The 24997-nt window shown below is 39.2% G+C and overlaps 1 protein-coding gene across 1 annotated transcript in view; it reads left to right on the top strand.

The window, feature by feature from the left end:
* The window catches only part of OCA2 (OCA2 melanosomal transmembrane protein), a 492037-nt gene that overhangs the window by 311117 nt on the left and 155923 nt on the right, over positions 1 to 24997 (top strand). Inside the window, exons 21-22 of the mRNA XM_047864593.1 lie at positions 3655 to 3748; positions 16720 to 16813. Coding sequence (XP_047720549.1) covers positions 3655 to 3748; positions 16720 to 16813 — 188 coding nt within the window. The remainder of the gene's footprint in view (positions 1 to 3654; positions 3749 to 16719; positions 16814 to 24997) is intronic.

The following is a 24997-nucleotide window of genomic DNA, read 5'->3' as shown; positions in this document are numbered from 1 at the left end:
TAACACGATCCCTATCAAATAACACCAGCATTCTTCACAGAGCTAGAACAAATAATCCTAAAATTTCTAAGGAACCAGAAAAGACCCTGAATAGCCAAAGCAATCTTGAAAAAGAAAACCAAAGCAGGAGGCATCACAATCCCAGAATTCAAGCTATATACTACAAAGCTGTAATCATCAAGACAGTATGGTACTGGCACAAGAACAGACACTCAGATCAATGGAACAGAATAGAAAACCCAGAAATGGACCCACAAACGCATGGGCAACTAATCTTCGACAAAGCAGGAAAGAATATCCAATGGAATAAAGACAGTCTCTTCTGCAAGTGGTGCTGGGAAAACTGGACAACGACATGCAGAAGAATGAACCTGGACCACTTTCTTACACCATACACAAAAATAAACTCAAAGTGGATGAAAGACCCTAATGTGAGACAGGAAGCCAACAAAATCCTCGAGGAGAAAGCACGCAAAAACCTCTTTGATCTTGGCCACAGCAACTTCTTATTCAACATGTCTCCAGAGGCAAGGGAAACAAAAGCAAAAATGAACTACTGGGACCTCATCAAAATAAAAAGCTTCTGCACAATGAAGGAAATAATCAGCAAAACTAAAAGGCAACCAAGGGAATGGGAAAAGATATTTGCAAATGACATATCAGATAAAGGGTTAGTATCCAAAATCTACAAAGACCTTATGAAACTCAACACCCAAAAACAAATAATCCAGTGAAGAAATGGGCAAAATACATGAATAGACACTTCTCCAAAGAAGACATCCAGATGGCCAACCGACACATGAAAAAATGTTCAACATCACTCCTCATCAGGGAAATACAAATCAAAACCACAATGAGATACCACCTAACACCTGTCAGAATGGCTAACATTTACAACTCGGGCAACAACAGATGTTGGCGAGGATTCAGAGAAAGAGGATCTCTTTTGCATTGTTGGTGGGAATGCAAGCTGGTGCAGCCACTCTGGAAAACAGTATGCAGTTTCCTCAAAAAATGAAAAATAGAGCTACACTACGACCCAGCAATTGCACTACTAGGCATTTATCCACGGGATACAGGAGTGCTGTTTCAAAGGGACACATGCATCCCCATGTTTATAGCAGCACTATCAACAATAGCCAAAGTATGGAAAGAGCCCAAATGTCCATCGATGGATGAATGGATAAAGAAGATGTGGTATATATACACAATCGGGTATTACTCAGAAATCAAAAGGAATGAAATCTTGCCATTTGCAACTACATGGATGGAACTGGAGGGTATTATTATGCTAAGTGAAAGAAGTCAGTCAGAGAAAGACAAAAATCATATGATTTCACTCATATGAGGACTTTAAGAGACAAAACATATGAACATAAGGGAAGGGAAACAAAAATAATATAAAAATAGGGAGGGGGACAAAACAAAAAAGACTCATAAATATGGAGAACAAACTGAGGGTTGCTGGAGGGGTTGTGGGAGGGGGTACGGGCTAAATGGGTAAGGGGCATCAAGGAATCTACTCCTGAAATCATTGTTTCACTATTTGCTAACTAATTTGGATGTAAGTTTTAAAAAATAAAGAATAAAATTTAAATGTCTGAAAAAAAGGCAGAAATGAATATGGACAAGAGAATATGGTCCCAACCTGGTGGAGGAAGAAGATGTGTGTTATATGTAATGATGGGAGTAAGCTATGGGCATAATGTGTCATAAAAAAATCAGTCACTTTGGGAAAGTAAGGGAAGGTTCCAGAGGAGAGATGCCCAAGTGCTGTGAGAAGCTGCCCTTTGCTTGCTTCTCCAAAGAACCAAAACTTCAAGTTAGAGACTGCATCTGTAACATTTGGGTTCATTATGAGACAACAAAATCAAAGAGTGAAACATGCTGTGAAGACTGCTCAGGGGCCCCCTGTGTCAGGAGTTTCTGTTTCTGCATCAGATAGATTTCCCAGGATGTTACTCATTTCTCTTCCAGTAAATATTTGGGGCTACTGAAAATGAAAAAGTGAGCTTTTCAAAATGCCCCTTGTGATCCAACAAACACTAAGTGCTATTTCTCAGACCTACAAGGCAAATCTGGAGAGCTATATGCAGGGCTGGCAGAGCAACATGTGCAGTAGGAGTGTATGCAGTAGTCTAGCAGAGAGGAGTGTATACAGTAGGTGAATAGGTCTGCAGGTTGACTACAGCCTTCTGGTCAGTGCTCTGCTGGGGCTCATGGGGCCCCCTAAATGTGTCTTCCTTCTGGCGAGTCCATAGATCAGTAGCACTTCCTAATGCATGCTCTTCTCATGGCTGAACCCGAAGCTCTGGAGAGGCTTGCAGTAATGTGAGATGCTTCTTTCTAGACCACTTACCTATCTTTGGTAAAGCAAGCCATGCGCCAAGCCCAGTGTCAGTTGGGGTGGGGAAGTAGATCCATCTGCCCCCTGGGGGCCACTGCAGAAGCATACACATGAAGTCCCACTGCAGGGATAAAGACAAGGGAGTGATCCACTCTTCCTAGATAAACAATGAGGCATTACTTTTTATGATATCAGGTGACCTGTTATCTACCAGAGCATGGTTCTGCCGTCCCCTGATTCTCTACTGTGATGAAATCACATGTCACTTATATGTCTCCACATTGGTTTCAACTTTCTGCTTCTGACTTTGGGAAATGCTTTTTCAATGGTTTACCAATGGAACCCTCCTCCTCCAACTCTTTAAAGACATTTACACAAGGCAACTGCTCTGAGGCAACAGGTCCAAGGGTCCCTCCGTAACATCTCGTGGGCTGCCTTTAGATGCCTAGCAGTGACATCATAGACATTCCCCCTAAGTGAACTGGAAGCAGACCTCATGGCTACATTCCACCTCACCCCCTACTCCCAGTTCCTTCTCCTACATTAGCAACAAGAGCCACAAGAGGGCATGCTGTTGGGACACAAATTCGTTACAGAAACTTTACAACTACTACATGTTTCTTTGATTACAATAATGTGAAATTTATCTTTGTCAAAATGTGCATGATTGACTAGAGAATTCTACTTTCTGATTGTTGATTATGATAACTGTTATCATATAATTAACATAAACAGGATTGGGAATACTGCCCAGAGGGCACTGGTGTGAAGTGGTTTAGCACAACTTTACCAGTTTGGAATCAGAGAACTGTGTTCAGGTTCCAGTTTGGCCACTTATAAGATATGGGTCTCTCCATGCCTTGATTTCCTCATCTATCAATTGAAGGAATAACAAATACACCAGAAGGATGTTTGAGGATTAAATAAAATTATATGTGCATGGGGTTAGTATAGGACTTGGTCCACTGCAGGGCTAAGAAATGCTAGTTAGATGGTTATAGTTATGGTCCCAGCCACTGTAGGAGGTTCTATAGGATGGTACCCCATTTAAGATCCACAACAGTAGTCAGGGTAGCTGAGGAAAAAGAGGACCAGTTAGCTGGTCATATAGGTGTAAACAAAAACATACCAGTGGGCTCAAACTCAAGGTTTTGTGGATTCTGAAGTTTACTTTGGTTTCCTTTTGAACATCTGATGCTTCTTATAGTTTGTGAAAAAAAATGCTTTGGATCTTGCAAGTCAGTCACACTATGGGAAGCTTTTCTGGGCTTCCATGGATATGATTTTAGTGTTCTTTTCCTCTACAGATTCCTGTACTTCTGAACCTCAGCCAAGACCCCGAGGTCAGCCTGCCTGCACCACCACTCATGTATGCCCTGGCCCTTGGAGCCTGCCTGGGAGGTAAGGGCGTACTGATGCATGGAGGGAAGGGGTTGCTAATGCTGTAGTGAGTGTGAAGTGATGGTTAGTACATGCCAAATTGAAAGTATATTAAGGAGAGTCTGGATGATTTACAGAGTGGAAACCCATCTTCAGCTTTGAGCCAATTCTAGAACTGTTTTGTTTCTCTACAAGGCCTGTCACTTCCTACTCTCTGCAGAACTTCTCCTGACATTCCTACTTGGCAACCTGAGGACAATAATTATTGACATCTCAAAGTAAATGTGCTCCCATGCTGCATCCACACTGTACCCACACAGATGTGGTTTATATTTAGAAACATTTTGAATCAGAAGTCATCTTCAGTTGCAGTCTTATTCCCTCTGTAAGGGGTTAGGGAAGAAGTGATGAGTGGGTAAGCAAAGAACTAGAGACTCTAACCTAAGAGTAAGAAGAAAGATTAAAGATTTTTCTTTTTTGGAAAGGGGTATTGTCCTTTGGAGAAATTGAAAGGTGAATTAGAGAAAGTGTCAGTAGAGACTGACCTCTGATAAGCAAACAGAAGGGCTTTGATAATCTTTTGAGGGAGCTGTATTAGAGTCCTTCTCGTATTTAGGAGGCCTAATCACCTTTGGGAACAAAAGAGGATTTTGAAGAATCTTATATAAACACACAAGATACATTTTAACTTTTTATTCTCTTATCCAAGCATGCTTAGATAATCCAGTGTGCTTTGTTCTTTGATTGATCTGTGACTATTAAATCAATAACTTTCAATTTATTTTATCTCTTTGTTTACAAAGGGGGATTAATGTTATTCAATGAGGTGCTGTGATTTCTGGAGACAGCCAATTCACCTAATTCAGCAGCTGAGATCTCAAGTTCTTATGAGACTACACACCTGTTAAAATGCCCCCATTTAAGCATTAACCCCAGGAAAAGCAATAATTGTGTTCACAGCTACATTTAACATCAGTGATAGAAACAGAACCAGAGTAACCTGGAAATGTGTCCTTTCTGTGGGCATTTGTTCATGAAACCTTCCTGAGCCTCTGCTATAACCTGACACTGTGCTCTTGACTGGGGAGATGGTCACCTAAGCTAAGGTAACACCTTAAACAGATATGTCTTCTAATGGCAGCATGCATAGAGTGCTGAGGGAGCATCAGAGAGAGAGAGAGTGAGAGAGAGAGAAAGAGAGAGAGAGAGAGAGAGAGAGAGAGAGAGAGGAGAGAGAGAGAGACAGACAGACAGACAGACTAGAGAGAAAGTCAGAAAAGGTTCTCCAGAGAAGAAAGTTTTGAGCTAGGTCTCAAGCAGTGAGAAGACTCTAGGTAGTGCTGATTCCCCAGAACGTGTAGAAGGAATGTGGATGGGATTATCAAGGACAGAATTTAACATGGACCATTTATATGGCTATTAACCTAAAATATCAATAAACATTTGTTGAATGAGCTCCCTCTTAAAGCAGGAACACAGCTGTAATGAATCATAAATATATTAAGCCTTGGAATCTTTGTACCCTAGTAGCTCTAGTCATTGAATGATACTTGTTCCTCGATTGCAGATACCCAGTTGTACTGAGTGTTAACTCTACACTTACTCTGTCAGGGGCCCTCTCTAATTGACTCAGGGTTTGGAATTACTTTTTTGAAAAATGTGGAAAAATGTATACGGCATACAATTGACATTTTTTACTATTTTTAAGGATGTGTAATGTTATCAGCCATTAGAGAAATGTAAATTAAAACTATAATAAGATATTATCACATACCTATATAAGAATGGATAAAATAAAAAATAGTAACAACACCAAATATTGACAAGTATGTGGGGAAACTTTAACACTTATACATTATCATTGGGGCTATATAATGGTACCATCTCTCTGGAGAATAGTTTGGCAATGTCTTAAAAAAACTGAACCTTGAAACTATCATAAAACCCAGCAATTGCACTCCTGGACATTTATTCTAGAGAAATGAAAATGTATATTCACCCAAAACCTACATATAAATGTAGGAAGCTACATTTATAGCTTGGAAGTTTATGGAAGTTTATGGAAGCTTTGTTTGTGATACCTAAAAAGTAGAAACAAACCAGATGTACTTCAATAAACTGTGTTACATCCCTACCATGGAATGCTACTCAACAATAAAAAGAAATTAAATATTGACATACATGGCAACCTTGATGAATCTTCAGGGAATTATGTAGAGTGAAAACAGTAAATCTCAAAGGTTACAGACTCCGTGTTTCCATTTATATGATATTCTTGAAATTATAAAGTTATAGAATGAAGAATCTAAAGTTATAGATTAGTGGTGGTGAGGAGTTAAGTACAGGGCAAGGTGGAAGGAAGTGGGTATGGCTATAAAAGGGTAACAGGAGAGATCATTGTGTTGATGAAAATTTTCTGTATATTGAGTGTATCAATGTCAGTATTCTGATTGTGACATAGTACTATGGTTTTGAATTCTATTACCATTGAGGAAAACTGGTAAATGGTACATGGGATCTCTTTATATTATTCCTTACAACTTCATATGAAGGTAAAATTACCTCAAAATAAAACCTCAATTACAAGAATAAAAAAAGGGAAAAGCCAGAGGAAAAATTGATTAAATCCATAATTACTAAGCAAAATAAACATAGGTAGGCTGACAGAAAGAAAATCCAACAAATAGCCCAGATTCTAGAGGCAAAAGTCAAAGAATAAATTACAGAAGAAAAATAATACACATAAAAGTTCATTATGGGAAATCCCACATTTAACTTCTAAAAAATCTCAGGAAGGACAGAATGAAATGAAAGAAGGAATTTATCCAAGAAATAATAGAAGCAAATTTTCCAGAGTAAAAGCATTACATGAGTGTATACATACAAATGCCATCTTTGTGAAATTTTAGAACTCAAAGAGGCTTAGAAATTTGCCCAATGTCATACAACTACTAAATCTAAGAACTTGGAATCCACAGTAGTGACACCTAGGACCTCTTTCTCTCTACCACATGGAACCCATGCCATACATGGAATACCATCAAAAGTTTTTTAGCATCTTATTAAATTGCTGCAACAACCATTGGCATCTGAATAGTATCCTCACATTCTTAACCTTATGTGAACCCCAACTATCCTATGAGATGCCCAGGAAAAGTGGTGACTGTCCTCATTTTATTCACATGTCTCCCCTACATTTCTTACCCAGTAATGTGAGTCAGAGACAGCCAGATGGATTCTTGCTCTGTGTCAAAGACATTTGAGTCAAGGAGACATGAGGGAGTTATTCTGTGGGTATAGAGGGGATCCTGGTAATGATTTCCCTGATCCTGAGAACAAACCTTAGGCAAGAGACTGGTCCTACTTCTTTCTCTGGATACTGTCCCCTGTCATGTGGTAATGAGATACCTGGAGTCATTTCCAGCCTGAGTGTGGGGCCAAGACAGTGTTGATGAGTGGCAGAGCATACAGGTGGAGATAACTGGTCCTGGACAATGCAACTGAGCTCTGAAACAAACAATGAGTCCTGACTTGCTCCACTTTTGACTCCCTGTCATAACACCTATATTACCAACACCTTCCTGTTTTGCATCTTCCTTTCCTTACAACCCAAACCATTTTAATCAATATAACAGAGCTGGTCAGTGACTACTCATGGTTATACAGCTTAGCAGATTTGGATTTCGATGGAGGTCTTCAGAACCAAATCTAGCATTCTTTCCACTATGCCCACTGATATACTCTATTTCCAATGTTTGTGCAGGACCTATGGTCTGGCTGACCCAACACTGCTCCCACGCTCTTCTCTGTTGTGTCCCTCTACTGTAATAGTTGCTCTGGTAGCTCGTCTACTCTGCTTGTCTCATTTTGATGACCAATAAGACATGAGGGAAACCTGTTTTGGAGCCTGTTGACATAGATTTTGCACTTCTGATAAAAATGTGTTGGTATCAGTTCCTCTTCATGCTTCCAACCTTAGATATAACAACCATAAAACCATCTGTGATGGGAGGGAGAGGCCAAGAGAATTATGAAGACCTGCCTCTGACATTACTTAAGAGACACTGAACTGATTCTCCAGACCTCTGCCCCAAGCCTTCTTGTTACAAGGGAGGAGATTATTTCCCTTTGTATGTAAACCAGTGTTAGCTAGGTTTTCTGTTACCCATAGTTGAAAGCATTCTTAAAAGAAATTTAATAAATTAATGCACCACCTTCCAGTTTACAAGGCATTAAGGAGGCTGAATGCAAAGGGATGACTGAAAGGCAGGTCTGGGGGAATGAGGCCAGGGTGTGAAGACATATCCCAGTGCAAAAAGGGCTTTTGGGGAATAGCAATCCCCATTGTGCCATCCGTGCTACATTCCTAAAAATGTGGATAGGAGTGAAATGTACAAAAGCTGAGCAACTGCTATACATGAGAGAAATCAGCCCAGCCCTTGCTCATTTCTCTGTCTCATCTTCCCTCTAAGGAAAGAGTTTGAGTCATGGGGCTCTTCACTTTACCTCTCTGTCCCCACCCAGCCCTCCTCTTCCTGCCCAAGTTGTCATGCAGCCAGAAGACCAAGCTGCTGTCCTTTCCCTTCCCTTCCATTCCCTGAATCTGGAATTGTTCAGGAACAAATTTACCTACTGAGCCAGTGCACCTTGGCAACATGAGGGACTTTCATTTTTTTGGCAAGTGGCACATTGCAGTTGAGGAATTCATACCAACTCCAGTATGATGAGATGCTATTGATCTAGGGAATGCATCTTAACTGGAAAAAAGGGGTATTTTTTCAATTATGAATCCCTAACAGGAGAGAAGAAAAGTATTGCTTTTTAGTTTTGGAGCTCACACAGGTTGCTGAATGTGCCCCTGGATCACGTGTTTAAGCTCCATAAAATCCAGAAGCAGAGCTCTCCATGTTAAGTCCTGGAGTAGCAGTGTTTGGGAATGGCAGGGCAGGTACCGTCCTGGCACTGAGGTGTGTGCCCTGCAATAGAGACTGGTAGGCAGGGTCTTCTGAGGATCATGGGCTTCCCTGTGGGGACAACCTTGGTAGACATGGAAACATTTGCAGGACAGGATGGCTTGCCAGGGTGTGGAATCTCATTGGTGGGTCTCCTCACCCAGAGCAGGAGCCAGCTGGCTGTCAGGATGATGGGATATGTCAGGGTGACACACCAAGAGGAGGCTGTCTAAAGCCATAATTGATGTGGAATTTGTATTTCACCACCTGCTCAAGACCTTCAGATGCTTTGCATGACTTTCTACAGACAGGCCTCGGGTATAGGTCATGCAGACTGAATCTTGCCTTCTCTGATCCTTCTCTGGAGTCAAAACAGCTGGTTCTAGTCCTGGGCTTTTCACTTGTCAGCCCCGACATTTCAGCATGTTGCTTTTCTGTGCCTGTTTCTTCATGGGGACACTGGGAACCTCAGAGATCATGATGAAGATGAGACTCCAAGCCTTTAAAATGCTTTTGATCCTGAGTAGACACTGAGAAGACATCTGGTCTTGTCCCTCTCAAATACTTCTCCAGTACAACTCACCCCACATCCAGGTCTTGTTGAAGCTGGTTCTTCCTTCTCATTCTCCTTGCTGCCTCCTAAATCTCCTCTTCTTCAGGGCAGCACTACTATCTGGCCACGGCCTGGTGGACTTGGCCCTCTGAACATTTCTCTCGGCCTCTGTGATCTCATGCCTGCTATGCATCTCCTACGTGGTATGTCTGTCCTGTCTCCCCAAGAACATGTACTCCATGAGCCCCAAGAGGGTATGAGCTGATTTTTCCACAGAGAGTGGCCTACTGGGATGGAAGGGAGAGCTGTCTAGGATTGGGAAATTAGCAAGAAGCTAATGGAAATCAGGGAGAGGAGTAGAGACAGATGTCAGAATTGACATGGAAATAGACTCAGTTCTAACAGATGTCTGAAACACAAGAGGTCTTCAGAGTGGTCCTGGAATCCTGGAATCACCTGAATGAGCTTTCTATCACTACTGTAACACACAGAAAAACTTAGGGGATTTATTATCTCATATTTCTTATCTTCCAGGTAAGGGTGGCTCAGATGGATCTCTGCTTAGAGTCTCATGAAGCCAAGATTAAGGTGTCTGCAGGCTGTGCTCCCTTCTGGTAGCTCTGGGATGGGTCTGCTTCTGAGCTCACTCAGATTGTTGCCAGGATCCAGTTCCTTGCAGCTCTAAGACTGAGTCCCCATCCCTTGCTGGTTGTAAGCTGGGCTGCCCTTAGCTCCAGAAGGCCTCTTCATTCTGGAACTTGGGCCCAAATCTCAGAGTTAGCAACAATGTGTGGAATCCTGCTCATGGTGGGAATACCTCCCTCCCCTTTCAGATCTTGCCTGGGATCCTTCTGACCCCACTGTGATCTCTCTGACTCTACCCACCCCATTTATTCTACCACCCCCACCCCTCCTCGGGTTCTCTCTGAGCCCCTGGAATATCTCTGACCTCCCTTTGAGGCTTCTTTTCTGCTTTCAGCTGGAGAAAATTTTCTGTTTTTAAGGGCTCATGTGATTCAATGGGTCCACCTAGAGAATCTAGGGTCCTAGATAGTCACCCTTTCTTAGGGTCCATAACCTGAATTACTTCTGCAAAGTCACCTTTGCCATACAGGGTAACATGATGACATAACCACAGGTCCTGAGGATTAAGGCATGGGCTTCCTTGCAGTGGGTGTGGGGAGCATTGGTCTGCCTCCCACACCACCTGGATCAAGCCAGTATCACCCGTAGCCTGGCATGTCCCCCAACCAGGCTCCCTGCTTCCTCTGTCACCACCCTAAGTCTGTTCTGTGCAGAGCAGACTGGTGTCAGTCTGCAATGCCCTTCTCTGTCATGTGCAGAGCCACCACTGCCCTTCCTGTTACTCTTGGTAGTGCTATATATTCTGAATGCACTGAGAAACCAGTGGGCTGTCACAAAAATGGGATATCAGAAACACAGTGACCACAAGCAGAGTGGGGCTAATCTCAAGGAGGCCTTGCCATCACAAGGCTTGAGCTTGGTGGTTTCAGGGTGCTGGGGAGACCCTGAAGGATTTTATTGTGTTCTTAAGATCCAAAGTCTTCATCTTTTGAGCAAGCATATAAATGGATGTCAAAGGTTTTCACTGAAAAAAAAACCTTCTAAGTTGTCTATAAAGGAAAAACAGAGAGAGTGAGATGAAGCTTGAGCTTGCCTTCACTAGCCTTTGCACAAGCAGTCTAGGCTGCATGTTTGACAGGTGGTTTTGTTGCCTGTATGTGTGTTTCAATGAGAGGATAGGACTGCAAGGAAGGAGGGAGGAGGAATGTGCATTCAGCTGAGTGTCATTTGCACTGACACCTCATCTGCAAGTGCCTCTTGTGGAGAATGAGCCCCAGGCTGTGCGCCTCCTCTAGTGGAAAAATCCAGAAGGCCACATTGCTCTGAGGTTATTTATTCTGTACTTCTTTCCATACTCAGCACTCTGGAAAATGCAGAGATTATATGTTACTGGATTCTCAGAAAAGAGAGCACTTAGGGGCTCAACTTTTGCAGCCAAGACTCAACCCTTGGTTCTCCTTCTCCTGCTCTGCTGTTACTTATGTTGTCAAGTCTCAGAGAGTCTGCTCCCTTGTGTCAACAGGCAGTAGGCAGTTCCAGATTTGTGTCTCAAATTTCACTAGTCCTTAGGAAACACAGCCTTTTCCTTGGTGGCTTATGCACAAATGTTAGAACTGAACAAAACTGGCTGAGCCTGGGTAATGTGCCTATTCTTGAGCCCTGACCTCTGAGATTAGGGGTTAAAAGATGCTGATCAATTTCATCAAACAAATTCACTGTTCCCTGAATCAGTAGTGATGAAGGGGGGCTCGTCTTGGGCCACATCCTTCTCCATGACCTAACCAGTATGTATGCGTGTGTAGGTTATGACTCCACACAGATCTTGTACACCATCAGAAAGGCTCACCCAGAGAGGCATTTAATTGTCCCACTTGTTTGCATCCATCCTTCCATCAACAGACAGTCAGGATTTTCTGTTGGGTGTCTGGGCCTGGAATGCTAAGGAAGGTGGTTCTTTTTTTTCTTTTTCTTTCTTTCTTTCTTTTTTTTTGTCTCTTGATCTCTATTTGATTTAATTAATTAATTAATTAATTAATTTCAATATATGAAGTTTATTGTCAAATTGGTTTCCATACAACACCCAGTGCTCATCCCAAAAGGTGCCCTCCTCAATACCCATCACCCACCCTCCCCTCCCTCCCACCCCCATCAACCCTCAGTTTGTTCTCAGTTTTTAAGAGTCTCTTATGCTTTGGCTCTCTCCCACTCTAACCTCTTTTTTTTTCCTTCCCCTCCCCCATGGGTTTCTGTTAAGTTTCTCAGGATCCACATAAGAGTGAAAACATATGGTATCTGTCTTTCTCTGTATGGCTTATTTCACTTAGCATCACACTCTCCAGTTCCATCCACGTTGCTACAAAGGGCCATATTTCATTCTTTCTAATTTCCACGTAGTACTCCATTGTGTATATAAACCACAATTTCTTTATCCGTTCATCAGTTGATGGACATTTAGGCTCTTTCCATAATTTGGCTATTGTTGAGAGTGCTGCTATAAACATTGGGGTACAAGCGCCCCTATGCATCAGTACTCCTATATCCCTTGGGTAAATTCCTAGCAGTGCTACTACTGGGTCATAGGTTAGGTCTATTTTTAGTTTTTTGAGGAACCTCCACACTGTTTTCCAGAGTGGCTGCACCAATTTGCATTCCCACCAACAGTGCAAGAGGGTTCCCGTTTCTCCACATCCTCTCCAGCATCTATAGTCTCCTGATTTGTTCATTTTGGCCACTCTGACTGGCGTGAGGTGATATCTGAGTGTGATTTTGATTTGTATTTCCCTGATGAGGAGCGATGTTGAGCATCTTTTCATGTGCCTGATGGCCATCCGGATGTCTTCTTTAGAGAAGTGTCTATTCATGTTTTCTGCCCATTTCTTCACTGGGTTATTTGTTTTTCGGGTGTGGAGTTTGGTGAGCTCTTTATAGATTTTGGATACTAGCCCTTTGTCTGATATGTCATTTGCAAATATCTTTTCCCATTCCGTTGGTTGCCTTTAGTTTTGTTGATTGTTTCCTTTTCAGTGCGGAAGCTTTTTTTATCTTCATAAGGTCCCAGTAGTTCATTTTTGCTTTTAATTCCCTTGCCTTTGGGGATGTGTCAAGTAAGAAATTGCTACGATTGAGGTCAGAGAGGTCTTTTCCTGCTTTCTCCTCTAGGGTTTTGATGGTTTCCTGTCTCACATTTAGGTCCTTTATCCATTTTGAGTTTATTTTTGTGAATGGTGTGAGAAAGTGGTCTAGTTTCAACCTTCTGCATGTTGCTCTCCAGTTCTTCCAGCACCGTTTGTTAAAGAGACTGTCTTTTTTCCATTGGATGTTCTTTCCTGCTTTGTCAAAGATGAGTTGGCCATACGTTTGTGGGTCTAGTTCTGGGGTTTCTATTCTATTCCATTGGTCTATGTGTCTGTTTTTGTGCCAATACCATGCTGTCTTGATGATTACAGCTTTGTAGTAGAGGCTGAAGTCTGGGATTGTGATGCTTCCTGCTTTGGTCTTCTTCAAAATTACTTTGGCTATCCGGGGCCTTTTGTGGTTCCATATGAATTTTAGGATTGCTTGTTCTAGCTTCAAGAAGAATGCTGGTGCAATTTTGATTGGGATTGCATTGAATGTGTAGATTGCTTTGGGTAGTATTGACATTTTAACAATATTTATTCTTCTGATCCATGAGCACGGAATGTTTTTTCATTTCTTTATGTCTTCTTCAATTTCCTTCATAAGCTTTCTATAGTTTTCAGCATACAGATCTTTTACATGTTTGGTTAGGTTTATTCCTAGGTATTTTATGCTTCTTGGTGCAATTGTGAATGGGATCAGTTTCTTTATTTGTCTTTCTGTTGCTTCATTGTTAGTGTATAAGAATGCAACTGATTTCTGTACTTTGATTTTGTATCCTGCAACTTTGCTGAATTCATGTATCACTTCTAGCACACTTTTGGTGGAGTCTATCGGATTTTCCATGTATAATAGCATGTCATCTGCAAAAAGCGAAAGCTTGACTTCATCTTTGCCAATTTTGATGCCTTTGATTTCCTTTTGTTGTCTGATTGCTGATGCTAGAACTTCCAACACTATGTGAAACAGCAGCGGTGAGAGTGGACATCCCTGTCGTGTTCCTGATCTCAGGGAAAAAGCTCTCAGTTTTTCCCCATTGAAGATGATGTTAGCTGTGGGCTTTTCATAAATGGCTTTTATGATGTTTAAGTATGTTCCGTCTATCTCGACTTTCTCAAGGGTTTTTATTAAGAAAGGATCCTGAATTTTGTCAAATGCTTTTTCTGCATCTATTGACAGGATCATATGGTTCTTATCTTTTCTTTTATTAATGTGAATTATCACGTTGATTGATTTGTGAATGTTGAACCAGCCCTGCATCCCAGGAATGAATCCCACTTGATCATGGTGAATAATTCATTTTATCAGCTGTTGAATTCGATTTGCTAGTATCTTATTGAGAATTTTTGCATGCATATTCATCAAGGACATCGGCCTGTGGTTCTCTTTTTTTACTGGGTCTCTGTCTGGTTTAGGAATCACAGTAACTGGCTTCATAGAATGAGTCTGGAAGTTTTGCTTCCCTGTCTATTTTTTGGACTAGCTTGAGAAGGATAGGTATTATCTCCGCTTTCAATGTCTGGTAGAATTCCCCAGGGAAGCCATTTGGTCCTGGACTGTTATTTGTTGGGAGATTTTTGACAACCGATTCAATTTCTTCGCTGGTTATTGGTCTGTTCAAGCTTTCTATTTCCTCCTGATTGAGTTTTGGACATGTGTGGGTGTTTAGGAATTTGTCCATTTCTTCCAGGTTGTCCAGTGTGTTGGCATATAATTTTTCCTTGTATTCCCTGATAATTGCTTGTATTTCTGAGGGATTGGTTGTAACAATTCCATTTTCATTCATGATTTTATCTATTTGGGTCCTCTCCCTTTTCTTTTTGAGAAGCCTGGCTAGAGGTTTATCAATTTTGTTTATTTAAAAAAAAAAACAACTCGTGGTTTCATTGATCTGCTCTACCTTTTTTTAGAATCTATATTGTTTATTTCTGCGCTGATCTTTATTATTTCTCTTCTTCTGCTGGGCTTAGGCTGCCTTTGCTGCTCTTCTTCTATTTCCATTAGGTGTGCTCTTAGAGTTTGTATTTGGGATTTTTCTTGTTTTTTGAGATAGGCCTGGATTACAATGTATTTTCCTCTCAGGACTGCCTTTGCTGCATCCCAAAGTGTTTCGATTGTTGTATTTTCATTTTCGTTTGTTTCCTTATATTTTAAAATTTCTTCTCTAATTGCCTGATTGACCCATTCATTCTCTAGTAGGGTGTTCTTTAACCTCCATGCTTTTGGAGGTTTTCCAGACTTTTTCCTGTGGTTGATTTCAAGTTTCATAGCATTGTGTTCTGAAAGTGTGCATGGTATGATCTCAAGTCTTTTATACCTATTAATGGATGTTTTGTGACCCAGTATGTGATCTATTTTGGAGAATGTTCCATGTGTACTCAAGAAGAAAGTATATTCTTTTGCTTTGGGATGCAGAGTTCTAAATATATCTGTCAAGTCCATCTGATCCAATGTATCATTCAGGGCCCTTGTTTCTTTATTGACCATGTGTCTAGATGATCTATCCATTTCTGTAAGTGGAGTGTAAATTCCCCTGCAATTACCACATTCTTATCAGTAAGGTTGCTTATGTTTGTGATTAATTGTTTTATATATTTGGGGGCTCACATATTCAGCACATAGACATTTATAATTGTTAGCTCTTCTTGATGGATAGACCATGTAATTATTATATAATGCCCTTCTTCATCTCTTGTTACAGACTTTAATTTAAAGTCTAGTTTGTCTGATATAAGTATGGCTACTCCAGCTTTCTTTTGACTTCCAGTAGCATGATAGATAGTTCTGCATCCCCTCACTTTCAATCTGAAGGTGTCCTCAGGTCTAAAATGAGTCTCTTGTAGACAGCAAATAGATGTGTCTTGTTTTTTTTATCCATTCTGTTACCCTATGTCTTTTGGTTGGAGCATTTAGTCCATTTACCTTCAATGTTATTATTGAAAGATATGGGTTTCGAGTCATTGTGATGTCTGTAGGTTTCATGCTTGTAGCGATGTCTCTGGTACTTTGTCTCACAGGATCCCCCTTAAGATCTCTTTTAGGGCTGGTTTAGTGGTGACGAATTCCTTCAGTTTTTGTTTGTTTGGGAAGATCTTTATATCTCCTTCTATTCTGAATGACAGACTTGCTAGATAAAGGATTCTCGGCTGCATATTTTTTCTGTTCATCACGTTGAAGATTTCCTGCCATTCCTTTCTGGCCTGCCAAGTTTCAGTAGAGAGATCCATCATGAGTCTTATCAGTCCCCCTTTATATGTAGAGCACGTTTATCCCTAGCTGCTTTCAGAATTTTCTCTTTATCCTTGTATTTTGCCAGTTTCACTATGATATGTTGTGCAGAAGATTGATTCAAGTTATGTCTGAAGGGAGTTGTCTGTGCCTCTTGGATTTAGGAGGGTGGTTCTTATCTGAGATCTCATTCTACTGCTCTGAAGACACCTGTTCTCTCCTAGAGTTGTTAGCCTGTCTTACATTTTCCTTTAAAATGTAAATAAATGCCACCACGTCCCACAGTGATTTGCCAATTCTCCTTAACACATAGAACTGTCATAGTCCTATCTGTAAATAAATTTCAGTATTTATAAGCAGTAAACTTATTTTCTGGTTGTCAGTGTTTTGTTTGTTTTCTGCAGATATTTGCAAAGCAATCACTTTGATAGTACCTGTAAAGTAATCATCAAATCAAAGCCTGTGAGATGATCTGAATATTGCAGAACAAAAGGTAATAGAAACATACTACTAAGATAAACTGAAATTTTATTTTACTTTAAAAATTTTGATTCCAGGTAATGGGACACTGATTGGAGCATCGTCAAATGTAGTTTGTGCAGGAATTGCTGAACAGCATGGATATGGATTCTCTTTCATGGAATTTTTCAGGTACTTTAAAGCTCATTTTAAATTTCTGTTTATTTGATCCCGAAGCTCACTTAATTAAAAAAAATAGCAATATGTACTGTTAAGCACTAGGATAAACATGTTTTTAGCAATTAGAGAGATGTTAGTGTTAGGTGAGCTTAGCTAAAAGAAAACACACATTAAAAATTTATTGCTGAGATTAGCTTCATAACCCAGAGCATGATTCAGGTATTCTGAATAAGATTGACTCTAGGGGTCAGTAAATGGTTGTGGGATTCCTGGCTATTTTATGTTGTTCTCTTGAAAATTCCAACTGGGAATTGTGTGTTGACTATCAATGATGGGCTGCATAATGAGAATCTGTAGATCTCCTACCAGATTGCCCAGTGAAAAATCTTGTACTTGAAAGGACCCAGGAATATTGCAGACAGAGGCAGCCTGGCAACATGCATTCTTGTGTGGACACCTATCAGGAGGGCAGCACAGAGATGAAGCCCTGGGTGAGGAAAAACAGCCAATGCTTGCTCCTACAAAGGAAAAGCTGCTCCAAAGGAGCAGGGCCCATGCTGGAGTCCTAACTCCCTGCATGCCTGTTTTCATATGGCATCACTGAACTTTGAAAGTAGGTGAATGGGCAGAATTGCCACTGGCAGCTCCAAAAAATGGTGCTGCTAAAATGAACTGACATTTGGTGTTGAACAAGATTTCTGTTGACGTTCTTGGATTGTAAGCTCACAGCTCATGTATGCACAGTGAAGGTTCTCAGAACCAGCCCTGCTTAAGATTTGAAACCGTAGCTCTGCCTGAGAGGCAGAGTGACCTGAAGCCTATGGAGACTGTGACCTTGGGCTTCTACAGGGCACTACTTGGCTGGGCTGGGCCTGGGATAAAACTCCACTGTCATACCTTGGTAAGAACCAACATCAATTTCTGTGCATAATGCTGACTTTTGGCAGACTTATACTGGCCATTTCTGTTTGAGTGACTAGTAATTCTTGACAGTTTTACTCAGACACTAAAATTAGTTAATCAAAACTCCTGGAAGACTTGGGCATGGGATGGAGGGACGAGGCTGGACAATGAGCTGTGGGGATACCGAATGTGCTCTACTCTCAGGAGGACTCTGGAACATTGTTGCCCCCACTACTAAGAGATGGGATCAGAAACTTATCACTTGACCACCATCTTCCTGTTAAAGTTCATCTTCCTCTGCTAAGCATAAAAGAAATAATCCTATCACTTAAACAAGGCTGTCATTCAAATGTCCCTGGTCTCCTTTGTGAGCCAGGCATGTGATACCTTGGCCCTCTACCTGCTGACAACCATGGCTGGAATCAATATAGGGACTCTCATGGCCATTTAACAACACTGGTTGGTCTCACAAGTAGGCTTGAGAGGGCTGGTATTAATATCATAAAAGATTAAAGGATTTTTAGGGCAACAGTACACCCTGGTCTGATATTTTATCCAGTGTAATTTTGAAATAATAATAAGGACATCTGCTTGACTAAAAGGTTGGTGTGCAGCCACTCAGATCATGCATAGAGCCCAGGGTTTAGCTCCAGCAGGTGATGTATTGCACACTGAACTTTCCAATATGTGCCCCTTGTGTGCAGAGTTACAGTGGTGAAAGCTAGGATAATATTTAGTAGCTTGGGAGCCTCAGAAAGACAAGGGCAAGACTGTCAGTTTCTCTTCCAAAACCTCTTTAGCTAGTGGTCTTAACAATGGCATCCACCTTCTTAGATGGAGAAAAAATATCTCTCTGGTTAGTAATGTTCAAGAGCCACATCTTATTTCTGTCTGGTTCCACCTCTGATCATTCTTCTTGTCAGGTCCTTGCTGCTCAGAAATCAGAGCAGTTTTCTCATAAATGGTCATCTAATTGTTCAGCCCATATTTGCATAAAATTCTTGGTTTGAAGTTACAAATGTATTAAATGGACTTTTATCTACCTAATTTCAAAATTTCTTTCACAAAAGGTGGCTACCTATGATACACAGTGCAAAATGTTGACTTCCCACTTTATTAAAAAAATTACTATTTTGGGGGGGTGCCTAGGTGGCTCAGGCAGTTAAGCATCCGACTTTGGCTCAGCTCATGATCTTGAGGTTTGTGAGTTTGAGCCCTACGTCGGGCTCTGTGCTGACAGCTCTGAGCCTGGAGCCTGCTTCAGATTCTATGTCTCCCTCTCTCTCTGTCCCTCCCCACTTGTGCCCTGTCTCTCTTTATCAAAATAAATAAATATAAATTTTTCTTAATAAAAAATCCCATTTTTAATGACTATATGAATATATATCCAAAGGGAAATGTAAAGGTAAAGGAATAAAATATAAAAGTAACTCATAATTTTGCTACCCAGAAATAACAACTAATCAAAATTTTGTGTTTTCTTCCATTTTCTCCTCCTCTCTTGATACATAGATATTTGTTAAAAAAATTTTAATCTCATTGTGCCTTACCTTTCATTTTTCAACATATATTGGAACATCTTATTAGGTCATTAGTTATTCTTTCAAAATAGGATATGTTTATACCTACAACATGTGGATATATCACTATTTTACTTTTGTTGGGCATATAGGTTGCTTCCTATTCTTTGTTATCATAATTAATGCTGTGTTGAATATCTTCACAGATAAAAATTTGTTTCATTATTGCTAGTTGAAAATAAACTTCTTGACATACAATTGCTGGCTAAGTGAATGTTTTTTTAATTAAGTTTTTCTGTTTAATTCCATTATAGTTAACATATACTGTTATATTGATTTCAGATATACAATATAGTGATTCAACACTTCCTTACATCACTCTCTGCTCATCATGACAAGTGCACTCATTAACCTCATCACCTATTTCACCCCTCCCCTCCCCCACCTTCCCTCTTAAACCATTAGTTAGTTCTCTATAGTTTCTTGATTTGTCTCTTTTTACCCCCTTTGTTCATTTATTTCTTAAATTCCACATATGAGTGAAATCAAATGTATTTGTCTTTCTCTGACTGACTTATTTTGCTAAGAATTATACTTCCTATATCCATTCATGTTGTTGCAAATAGCAAGATTTCATTCTTTTTTATGGCTGAATAATACTTCATTGTATATATATAACACATACTGTTTATCCATTCATCTATCCATGGACATTTGGGCTGCTTCCATACTATGGCTATTGTAAATAGTGCTGCAATAAACATTGGGGTGCATATATCCTTTTGAATTAGTGTTCTCATATTATTTGGGTAAATACTCTGTAGTATCATTACCAGATCGTATGCTAGTTCTATTTTTTAATTTTTTGAGGAAACTGCATACTGACTTGCACAGTGACTACACCAGTTTTCATTCCCATCAACAGTGCACAAAGGTTCCCTATTCTCCACATCCTCATAAACACTTGTTTCTTGTGGTTATTTTTTCTTATATTTTTTAATTTTAGCTATTCGGATAAGTGTGAGGTGATATCTCATTGTGGTTTTGATTTGCATTTCCCTGATAATGTTGAGCATCTTTTCATGTGTCTGTTGGCCATCTGTATGTTTTCTTTGGAAAAATGTCTATTTATGTCTTCTGCCCATTTTTTAATTGGATTGTTAATTTTTGGAGTATTGAGTTTACAAGTTATTTATATATTTTGGATACTAATGCTTCACTGGATAAGTCATTTGCCACTCAGTAGGTTGTCTTTTAGTTTTGTTGATTGTTTCCTTTGCTGTGTAGAAACTTTATTTTGATGTAGTCTCAATAGTTTGCTTTTGCTTCCCTTGCCTTAGGAGACATATGTAGAAATAAGTTCTTATGGCCAATGTCAGAGAGATTACTGCCTGTGCTCTCTTGTAGGATTTTTATTTTCAGTTCTCACATCTATGACTAAACACATTTTGAGTTTATTTTTGTGTATGGCATAAAAAAGTGGTTCAGTTTCATTCTTTTTCATGTAGCTGTCCAGTTTTCCCAACAACAATTGTTCAAGAGACTGTCTTTTCCCCCATTGCATATTCTTGCCTCCTTTGTTGAAGGAGCTTTATAGTATTGACTTTATATTATATTTCATTGATCTTTGTATCTATTTTTTGCTGTTACCATACTGTTTTTGATACTACAGCTTTGTACTACAACTTGAAATTTGAAAGTGTGTTACTTCCAGCTTTGTTTGTTTGTTTGTTTTCAAGATTGCTTTGACTGTTCAGGGTCTTTTGTGGTTCCATTTAAATTTTTTGGTTTGTTCTAGTGTTTTTTGGTTTACTCTAGTGCTGTTAAAACTTTTGGTATTTTGATAGGGGTTGCATTAAATCTGTAGATTGCTTTGGGTAGTATGGACATTTTAGCAATACACGTTCTTTCAATCCATGAGCATGGAATATCTTTCCAATTGTTTGTGTCCTCTTCAATTTCTTTCATCAGTGTTTTATAGTGTTCAGAGTACAGGTCTTTCACCTCTTGGTTAAGTTCATTCCTTGGTATTTTTATTTTTTTGGTGCAATTATAAATGGGATTATTTCTTTAATTTCTCTTTCTGCAGCCTATTAATGTATAGAAATGCAACAGATTTCTATACATCGATTTTTTATCCTGTAACTTCACTGAATTTATCAATCCTAGCAGTTTTTTTGGTACAGTCTATATGGTTTTCTATTTAGAGTATTGTGTCATTTGTAAATAGTGAAAGTTTTACTTCTTTCCTACCAATTTGAATGATTTCTATTACTTTTTCTTGTCTGAGTGATGTGACTAGGACTTCCAGTAATATGTTGAATAAAAGTGGTAAGAGTGGTCATCCTTGTCTTGTTCCTGACTTAGGAGGAAACCTCTCAGTTTTTCCCCCATTGAAGATGATGTTCACCTTGGGTTTTCTATGTATGGCCTTATTATGTTGAGGTATGTTCCCTCTAAACCTACTTTGTTGAGGATTTTTTCCATGAATGGATGTTGTACTTTGTCAAATGCTTTTTCTGCATCTATTGAAAGGACCATATGTTTCTTATCCTTTCTTTTATTAATGTGGTTTATCACATTGATATGAGAATATTGAACCACCCTGGCAACCCAGGAAGAATTCCCACTTAATTGTCGTGAATGATTTTTTTTCATGTATTGTTGGATTCAGTTTCCTAATATTTTGTTGAGGATTTTTTGCATTTATGTTCATCAGAGAAATTAGTCCATAGTTCTCTTTCTTCCTAGTGTCTTTATCTGCTTTTGGTACCAGGGGAATGCTGGCTTCATAGAATGAATTTTGAAGTTTTCCTTCCTCTTCTATTTTTTTTGGAATAGCTTGAGAAGAATAGGTATTAACTTCTTTAAATGTTTGATAGAATTCATCTTGAAGATCTCTGGTTCTGGACTTCTGTTTCTTGGGAGTTTTTTGATTGCTGACTTAATTTCATTGCTGGTGATTGGTCTGTTCAAAATTTCTATTTCCTCCTGATTTAGTTTTGGGAGGTCATATGTTTGTAGGAATTTATCCATTTCTTCTAGGCTGTCCATTTTGTTGGTGTATAATTTTTCATAATATTCTCTTACAGTCCTTTGTATTTCTGTAGTGTTGGTTGTTATTTCTCTTCTTTCATTTCTGATTTTGTTTATTTGAGCCCCCTCTCTCTCTCTCATTCCCTCCCTCCCCTCCTTATCTCTTTTATGAGCCTGACTTATCAATTTTGTTGATCTTTTTCATGACCAGCTCCTGATTTCATTGATCTGTTCTATTGTATTTTTAGTTTTATTTATTTCTACTATAATCTTTATTATAGTCTCCTTCTTTCTACTGATTTAGGATTTTTTTTTCTAGCTCCTTTAGGTGTAATGTTAGGTTGCTTGAGATTTTCTTGCTTCTTGAGGTAACCCCGTATGACTATAAACCACCATCACAGAACCCTCTTAGAATCCCCTACTTTTGCTGCATGCCACAGATTTTGGACTGTTGTATTTTCATTTTTATTTGTCTCAATGTATTTTTTAAATTTACTCTTTGCTTCTTCTTTGACCCATTCATTGTTTAGTAGCATGTTATTTAACCTCAATGTATATGTGCTCTTTTCATATATTTTCTTGTGGTTTATTTGTAGTCTCAAAGCATTGTGATCAGAGAAGATGCATGGTATGACTTTGATCATTTTGAATTTGTTGAGACTTGTTTTGTGGCCTAATATATGTTATCTATTCTGGATAATGTTCAATGTGCACTTGAAAAGAATGTGTATTCTTCTGTTTTAGGATGGAATGTTCTGAACATATCTGTTAAATCCATCTGGCTCAATGTGTCTTTCAAAGTTACCATTTCCTTGTTGACTTTCTGTGTGGATGATTTATCCATTGATGTAAGTGAGGTGTTAAAGTTCCTTACTTTTACTGTATAACTATCAATTACTTCCTTTATATTTGTTATTGACTACTTTATGTATTTGGGTACTTTCATTTTGGGCGCCTAAATATTTAGAATTGTTGTATCTTCTTGTTAGATTGTATCCTTTATTATTATGTAGTGTCCTTCTTTATCTCTTGTTACAGTCTTTGTTTTAAAGTCTAATTTTGCCTAATATAAATATTGGTACTCTGACTTTCCTTTGTTTTCCATTTTCATGATAAATGTTTCTCCACCCCCTTACTTTCAATCTGCAGGTATCTTTAGGTCTGAAATGAGTCTCTTGTAGGCATATAGATGGGTCTTGCTTTTTTTATTTTTTCCATCACCCTATGTCTTTGATTGGAGCATTTAGTCCATTTACATTCAAGGTAATTATTGATAGATATGTACTTATTGCAATTTTGTTACTTGTTTTATTGCTGTTTTTGTAGTTCTTCTCTGTTCCTTTCTTTCCGTATCCTCTTCTCTTACAATAAGTTGGCTTTCTTTAGTGATATACTTGGATTCCCCTGTATTTATGTTTGGCATATCTATTACTGGTTTTTGATTTGTGGTTACTATTAGGTTTGTATATAATATCTTCTGCATATAGCAGTCCATATTAAGTTGATGGTTGCTTAAGTTTGAAGCCATTCTTTATTCATCACCCTGGCACATTTTAGGTATATGGTGTCACATTTTGTGAGTCCTTTCACTGCTTTATACAGATATACTTATTTTCCTGCTTTGATGCTTTCTACTTTTGTTACTCTTACTTATGGTCTTTCCTTTCAACTCAAACAGTCCCTTTTAAAATTTCTTGTAGGGCCGGTTTAGTGGTCATGAACTCCTTTAACTTTTGTTTGCCTGGGCAACTCTTTATCCTCCATCTACTAGGAATGATAGCCTTGCTGGACAGAATATTATTTATGGTAGATTTTTTCCTTTCAGTATTTCAATATATCATGCCACTTCCTTCCGGCCTGCAAACTTTCTGCTGAGAAATCTGCTGACTGCCTTGTGGGGTTTCCCTTGTAGTGATCTGTTCTCTTTGCTCCTGCTGCTTTTAAAATTGTCTCTTTATCACTACTTTTTGCCATTTTACCTACTATATGTCTTGGTGTGGACTTCCTTGGGTTGATTTTGTTGAGGGCTCTCTGTGCCTCCTGGATCTGCATTTCTGTTTCCTTCCCCAGATTCAGGAAGTTTTTGGTGAATATTTCTTCCAATAAATTGTCTTCTCTCTTTTCTTTTTCTTATCCTCTGGGATCCCTGCAATAAAAATGTTATTATTCCTGATGGTGTAGCTGAGTTCTTTAAGTCTATTCTCATTTTGCACAACTTTTTTCCCTTTCACCTGCTCAGCTTGATTGCTTTCCATTCTCTTTCCTTCAGGTCACTGATTTGTTATTCTGCTTCATTTAGTCTGCTATTTATTACATCTAGTATATTTTTAATTTCATTCATTATGTTCTTCATGTCTGGTTCCTTTTTATCTCTTTGTTAAGGTCTCAATGGTGTCTTCATGCTTTCCAAGTCCTATGTGTATATCTTTATGATCAATATTTTAATTTCTCTATCACGCATATTACTTATTTCCATTTCTCTTAGGTCTTTTGCAGTGATTTTGTTGTGTTATTTCATTTAAGACATATTCCTTTGTCTCCTCATTTTGTCTCTTTGAGTCTTTTTCTCTGTGTTAGGAAAGTCAGCTATGTCTCCTGCTCTTGAAAGTGCTGTCCTTATGAAGAAGAGGTCCTGTAGTGACCTGCAGTGCAATGTCCCCTGTTTCCTGGAACGTGGTGCTTCAGGGATATCTCCTATGTGTGTTGTGTGCATCCTTCTGTTGTGACTGAGCTGCTT

This window comes from Prionailurus viverrinus, chromosome B3 (genome assembly GCF_022837055.1).
Source record: "Prionailurus viverrinus isolate Anna chromosome B3, UM_Priviv_1.0, whole genome shotgun sequence".
NCBI classification, from domain to species: domain Eukaryota; kingdom Metazoa; phylum Chordata; class Mammalia; order Carnivora; family Felidae; genus Prionailurus; species Prionailurus viverrinus.
The sequence above is the reverse complement of the archived record's forward strand: the minus strand, read 5'-3'. Positions and strand labels throughout refer to the sequence as shown.